The following is a 6,863-nucleotide window of genomic DNA, read 5'->3' as shown; positions in this document are numbered from 1 at the left end:
GCAGTCTCTTCTGAACAGTTGATGTTGAGATGTGTCTGTTACCTGAACTCTGTGAAGCATTTATTTGGGCTGCAATTTCTGAGGCTGATAACTCTAATGAAATGATCCTCTGCAGAAGAGGTAACTCTGGTTCTTCCTTTCCTTTGTTCAGCATTTTTTTTGTTTACTACATGATTCCATATGTGTTCATTCATAGTTTGGATGTCTTTATTATTATTATTCAAGAAAAAGCGTTGCATGAGTAGGTGTGTCCAAACGTTTGACTGGTACTGTAGGTCTAAATAACTGACTAGACATGTTAGAGGCACACGTTCTGCTCCTATGAAATGGTCTTCATTCTTGTGTAGGTCTCGATCTTTCTATTATTCTTTTTTTTAAACACTTGAAATAGACACTATTTGATATAAAGGACTTTTAAAGAGAGCAGACGGTCACCCATAATTTGTAATTATTGTGCAGGCAGCAGAGGAATGACCCCCCTGATAATTATTGTTCTGGTGTTGACAACAGCAGAAGGTAAGACGTTATATTACAGGGTATTATGGTATCTACCTCTTACATGTTTAGCCATGGAAAGAACCAAATGGTTTTGTCCTCTGAAAATCTAGACATTTAAAAAAAAAAAATATTGATGGTCCCTAAATGTACCTACCACAAACATAAATTTAGCAAAAACAAAAAAATGGTTTTGTATCTCTGAAAACATAGATTTTCTTCAATGGTCACTAATTGTGATTTCTTATTATTGTGATTGATATTACAATGTATTTATATAATACTATCTTGTTTATTTAACCAGGCAAGTCAGTTAAGAACACATTCTTATTTACAATGACTGCCTACCCCAGCAAAACCCAGTTGACACTGGGCCAATTGTGCGCATCCCTATGGAACTCCCAATCACAGTCGGTTGTGATACAGCCTGGAATCAAACCAGGGTCTGTAATTACGTGCCTAGCACTGAGATGCAGTGCCTTAGACTGCTGCGCCACTTGGGAGCCCTAAATCTTTAAATCTAGATATTTCAGAATAACAAATGTAACATAGAAATGATTATTACATTCTGAGTTCTGTAATAATATATATGCTCCACAGTTAGTGCTACGATCTGTAATGTCACTGAGGAGAGTAGAGATCATCAATGTTATGCGGCTCTGGGAGAATCTATGTCATTCCAACTGACTGCAAACACAAGGGAAGAAAAAATTACATTGAAGAAAGGTGATAATCGTATTCTGAACTTCCAAACTGGAGAAGACTGGAGATCTAAACTGCATCAGGATTATGTGAATCGCTCTGAGTTCTTTAATAATGGAACATTCAGACTGGACAGAGTTATAGAAGAAGACAGTGGAGATTACCAATTGGAAACATATAATTCAGAGGGAGTAGTGTTGCACAAAGTCAACATGCTACTTGAGATAAAAGGTACAGAACCTTTTTTGTTTACCAATCATCCTGCATCCATCCTGGTTGTGAGGGAGATCATTGAAAGACCATAATATTGCCAGTGTTTTGTTCCAACATGCTACATGGCAGTAAGGTCTCTGTGTTTGTGTCTGTCAGCCCCGGTGTCAGAGCCAGTGTTGTCTCACCTCTGTCTGCCTCATGGAGAAACCGTGGTCACATGCTCCTCAGAGGGAGATGGTCTTCAGTACAGCTGGTCCCTGAATGGCCAGAATCTGACCAGGAGTGTTGCCTATGACCACTACCAGAACAGTGTCATCATACTGAAGAGTGATGTGACAGGAACCCTGACCTGTATGGTTCAGAATAAAGTTAGCACCAGCAACTCCACTATTCAGCTTCCGGTATGCCAAGGTAATGTCAGGACAGTTTCATTCCCAATTTGTGACTTGCCTGATTAGATCATTTTTTATGATAAATTGTATATTTATGTGAGCCCAGAAATGGTCTTGCACACATTTTAATTAATTATTCTTACTGAAATCTGTTTCTCTTTTCAGCTTTGTATGAATTTTGCATGAAAAAGTGACCACAAGATCAATGTTTTGACAAGAACCACGTTTTGAGATTGTGGAAATTACGTTAAGTACTGTATCAGATGACTTTCAAAATAGCATAAGTATGACTTTTTCTAAATATTTAATTCAGGTGATATAATTTGCAGCATCATACTTTTTTAATTGAACTTTTTTATATAGATGACTCATATCTGATGTACTATACGGAAATAAATACTGTTGTTTTAAAGTTGGAAGCAGAAGTGCCTCTTTCAGGGAGGAATCAGCATGACCTCTATTCAAAGCAGAAAAACACATCCAGTTTTCTCATTTTGAACCTATTGCTTCAACCTCAGTTGTAGCCAAACTATTAATTTCAAGACAATGAAACGCCTTCCATTGCATCGTTGATTATCTTTTCAGAAATAACTGATTTTGAAACATGTAGATAAGAAAATAGGAATGATACTTTGCATTGCAAGTACACTGTTTTAGCAGGCTGTGGTAAAGTGGCTAACTGATGTGAAAATGAAACGGTCTGATGATGCGCATCAACAGAGCAAGGCAAACCACAGAAGTTAAACTAGGCCCAGAGTGTAAAATGCATTGGGTACTTTAGCAGGTTAGAATTCTATATTTTATACAAAGTGGTTAATGAGTGTGCTTTGCAGAGTAGCTAAAAAAGAAACGGTACAACTTGCATATGAACAGCGTCCCGCAGCCACACCTGTTAGTGTTTCTACAGCTCAGTAGCTCTGCCTGGCCTGTGATCAGCCTGCCCTTCATGGAGAGAAGAAGAAGTGTTATTGTGTTGTTGACTGTACGTTTGTTTATCCCATGTGTCACTCTGTGTTTTTGTCGCACTGCTTTGCTTTATCTTGGCCAGGTTGCAGTTGTAAATGAGAACTTGTTCTCAACTGGCCTACCTGGTTAAGTAATGGTGAAATAATGTATATATTTTTAAAAGTGAAAACATGAGTAGAACATGGAGGTGAGTTGACATTGTTTACAGTGTGTCTCGTTGTAAGCAGTGAGTGAAACTTGTAGAATGTTTGAACCCATATGCTGTGGTTTCATGACTAGTTGGCCATTTCCCCATAGCAGGAAACAGAACTGCCTGAGCGTAATGACAACTACACATTCATTTCTTGCCAAACTTTCTAGTTTACAAACATGTCCTCACCCCATACTCTGAGAGTTTTAACATCTACTGGTGGGCTTCCAATGTGGATGATGCTTCTTCACCTCTCCATAAGCTATGGTAAGTAGGCTGAATAGTTTTTCTTGATAAGTCAAAAAAATATTTTAAACAACAGTTTTTTGCTCATCTATTTTAAAGCATTGAAATGCTTTATTTTCAGTTGTTGCAGAAGACATCAGAGTAGTTGGACGAGTAGGAAACTCCATATTCCTTCACCCTAAAATGCACTTACACGCCAAGATCTCTGACATAAGATGGAAACATGATACTACAGATATGTTAATAGTTAGAAATGGTATGCTTGTTAATTTAATGGATAGGTGTGAGATCTTTCTAAATGGTTCACTGAAGTTTAATGAAGGACTGAAAAGAGACAGTGGAAATTATACTGTTCAACAATACAGTGAAAATGGAGGCTGTTTATCCGAGCGGCACATTGAGCTCAGTATTCTAGGTGAGTTGTTTGAAATTACACAATTCTTCAATTTGTCAGGGAAGTTTTAGCACAAGCATACACATCTATGTTGATTAAAGGGGCAATCTGCAAATCAACCAATAACAGTGTCCACCCAGCCATTGTTTTGGTAAACAGCTGAGGGATGGGGCTGTAAAAATGTATCCACAAATTCAGACTGAGCTATGGATGCACAATATCAAGATTATTGTTTCAACAATTTTTTGAAGCTATACAGTTTGTTTACAATCACATTGTTTAAAAACAATGGAGTAAAACATGCTTATATATTGGTTTCTGGTGTGGTACAACAGTTGAACTAAGCTCTTAAGTAATATTCTTCAAGAATCAATGGGTATATCATTAATTTAAGTCCAAACATTGATGTACCCGCTTGCAAATTGCCCCTTTAATGTAATTTCAGTTTTTATTTTATTTTGGCTTTCGTTAATTTATTGTTAATTTATTTGCTTCGTTTTGACTGAACATAATATTCTCTGTTGTAGCTTGTTGATTGACTTTGCACTGTGTGAGTGTATATTTGTGTGACATGATTGATTTACATTTCAGAACCTGTTTCCAAACCAAAGGTGAGAACCGCCTGTACTTTTGATGGGAGAGTTGTTCTGACCTGCTCTGTTGACAAAGGAGACAGAGTTGTGATGATCTGGACCGAGCAGCCATTTGCCTGGACAGGGTCCAATCAGACCCTGAGCTCAGGTCCTGTTCTATTCCTGGACAGCCATACGCCTGGAAACCTGACCTGTGTGGCAATGAACGAAATAAGTGAGGAAGGCTTCAGCCCAGTTGTCCCAACATGCAGAGGTACAGTAACTCCTCATGGACTTTCTGCATACTATTGGTCCAGAACCGTTCTCTCTGAACAGTACAGTAGACCTGCCCATTACTTGTCCTTTAATTGAGTAGCACAGTATGTATTGAATCAAGCTTTGAAGGCACAAATATGAATCAGGGGATAGGGTACTACAGAACACAGTACCTTTTTAAAGATTCATGAATACATTTAGAATTAAACTGTGGCATTTGTTTCGGGAAAAGGTCATAGGTCAGCTGTGGCTGCATTTGGTCTCTTTGCATTTGCACTGACGACACTGGCCGTCGCCATTCTACATTTGAAGAAGAGGCGTCAGAAAAAGAAAAAAGGTCAAAGTCAGTCTGAATGTAAGTATCTACTTTATGTGTTTTGTTGCATTTCTATGGAAAATTCACATGGTACATTTCCATAGAACATTCACATGGTACATTCACATTCACATGGAACATTCACATGGAACATTCCATTTCCCAAACTGCACTGTTGTGTGTTTAGATGTGGAGGAGAACAACTACATTGAGATGCGTGGGAATTTATGCAACAAATGGCCACAGGAGGAGACCACAATCCACCCGGACCAAGACACCTCCCATTACGGTAACTCACAGTAGAGAATGACACACAGTACATTCCTATAACAGTTTTTTAAGTGATAGTTAAGACCTCAAGTTAGTGCATTCATCTTAAGGTAGTTGGTGAGACAACCACATATCACAGTCATTTCATCATAGTTTGTGTACAGTAACAAGTATTTTATTTTAACACCGCTTTATGATTATGAATGTATGTTGTGTAAGATGTTGAAATTGTCTTTCCGCAGAATTCTGCAGACCTCTTGCACCTGCTTCCAGCGAGAGAAAGAGACGACTATCACTGGAGTTGAATGATATCTATGTATGAAGAACAATGTGTTAATGGCATTACATTTCAATAGTATCGATTTGTTTTCCAATGTGAAGTATGCAACTTCGCACCATAATTACTGATCATTTTTTACAATTCATTATGGTGTATTTCTGCGATAGATTTATTTTTGTTGCATAGTCGTAGAGCCTAGAGAAGCAACATATAGGGCATTATTTCACCTGTATTTTGATATTGTATCATACCCGTACTGACTTCATTATCAGACTGGACCACTAGGTGGAAGCATTACAGTGTGATAAAGAAACATGGTGACGAGAGGTGAGAAGAAACATCACAGGATTACTGTCATTACATCAATAGTTGTTTCAAAACATATGGACGCTGCTGGGACGACTGTAAATTATTCCATTTCAAACTGTTCTAGCTATTATTGTCTACTGTTTGTTAAACTTCAAAATGTCCAGATAAAAGACTCCTGAGTGGCACAGCGGTCTAAGGCACTGTTTCTCAGTGCTAGAGGTGTCACTACAGACCCTCGTTTGATTCCAGGCTGTATCACAACCGGCTGTTATTGGGAGTCCCATAGTGGTGCACAATTGGCACAACCTTGTCTGGGTTAGGATTTGGCCGGGGTAGGCCGTCATTGTAAATAAGAATTTGTTCTTAACTGACTTTCCTAGATAAATTAATAATATAGCCAGGGTTCTCTGTTTCTGGATAGCTACCCTCCTGTAGGTTTTCAATCCAAATTTCACTTAGCACACCTGATTCTACTAATTAGCTGGTTGATAATCAGAATCAGGTTAGTTACAACTGGGGTTGGAGTTGAAACCTACTGGACGGTATCTCTCCAGTAACAGAGTTGGAGTGAACCTACAGGAAGGTAGCTAGCTCTCCAGTAACAGGGTTGGAGTGGAAACCTACAGGAAGGTAGCTAGCTCTCCAGTAACAGGGTTGGAGTGGAAACCTACAGGAAGGTAGCTAGCTCTCCAGTAACAGGGTTGGAGTGGAAACCTACAGGAAGGTAGCTAGCTCTCCAGTAACAGGGTTGGAGTGGAAACCTACAGGAAGGTAGATAGCTCTCCCGTAACAGGGTTGGAGAGCCCTGGCACTACATACTACACTCATTACATTGTTCAAGTCACCAGTCCAGTTTCATTACAGGTGATGTTAGAATGAAGAATGCAAAAACATGTAAATATTCTTACTACAAGTTTTTTTAAAGTGTCAAATAAACTACATATGCATACATATAATTGTTATATTTGTACTGTATGAATTGCAATGTTCTGCAGAAAACACTAGCATAATGTCACCTATCTACAGTATATAGTCAATTCCCCAATTTAATTTACATTTTGGCACACAAAGTGTCATTTAGCAGTGTAGCAATGGCTCTAATCGCAAATAGATTTTCATTGCGCATCTTAGTAAATAAGTACAAGGACTTTATTACAAAGTACGTTTTGAGAAGACAACTTTTCTTATCTTCTCAATGTAGTAAAGTACATATTTAGATTTATTTTGAACTAAAATAAATGT

At 38.3% G+C, this 6,863-nt stretch overlaps 1 protein-coding gene across 3 annotated transcripts; it reads left to right on the top strand.

Annotated features, from left to right (window-relative positions):
- The first annotated feature begins 275 nt into the window (after positions 1–275).
- LOC109874118 (T-cell surface antigen CD2) lies at positions 276–6,577 on the top strand. Of its 3 annotated transcripts, XM_031809561.1 has the most exons (11): positions 276–343; positions 460–516; positions 1,096–1,428; positions 1,567–1,821; positions 1,968–2,955; positions 3,129–3,225; positions 3,326–3,619; positions 4,190–4,444; positions 4,679–4,801; positions 4,950–5,051; positions 5,275–6,577. In XM_031809561.1, exons 5-11 carry the CDS (start codon positions 2,950–2,952, stop codon positions 5,352–5,354), a joined length of 957 nt encoding a protein of 318 aa, XP_031665421.1. In that variant the 5' UTR covers positions 276–343; positions 460–516; positions 1,096–1,428; positions 1,567–1,821; positions 1,968–2,949; the 3' UTR covers positions 5,355–6,577. The 3 variants fall into 3 exon arrangements, with proteins under 3 accessions (XP_031665421.1, XP_020321493.2, XP_031665422.1); XM_020465904.2 differs by lacking the exon at positions 3,326–3,619 and having other exon boundaries at positions 277–343; XM_031809562.1 differs by lacking the exons at positions 276–343; positions 460–516; positions 1,096–1,428; positions 1,567–1,821; positions 1,968–2,955 and having other exon boundaries at positions 2,976–3,225; positions 3,304–3,619.
- Positions 6,578–6,863: the final 286 nt, after the last annotated feature.

Source organism: Oncorhynchus kisutch, linkage group LG29 (genome assembly GCF_002021735.2).
Source record: "Oncorhynchus kisutch isolate 150728-3 linkage group LG29, Okis_V2, whole genome shotgun sequence".
Lineage (NCBI taxonomy): Eukaryota > Metazoa > Chordata > Actinopteri > Salmoniformes > Salmonidae > Oncorhynchus > Oncorhynchus kisutch.
This window is presented reverse-complemented; position numbering and strand designations above follow the sequence as displayed.

What these genes read in the sequence shown, in the direction of transcription:
- LOC109874118 (XM_031809561.1), top strand. An exon ending in AGTTGTCCCAACATGCAGAG is followed by an intron (nt 4,445 to 4,678) that starts GTACAGTAACTC and finishes TTTCGGGAAAAG; the next exon opens with GTCATAGGTCAGCTGTGGCT. An exon ending in CCAAGACACCTCCCATTACG is followed by an intron (nt 5,052 to 5,274) that starts GTAACTCACAGT and finishes GTCTTTCCGCAG; the next exon opens with AATTCTGCAGACCTCTTGCA.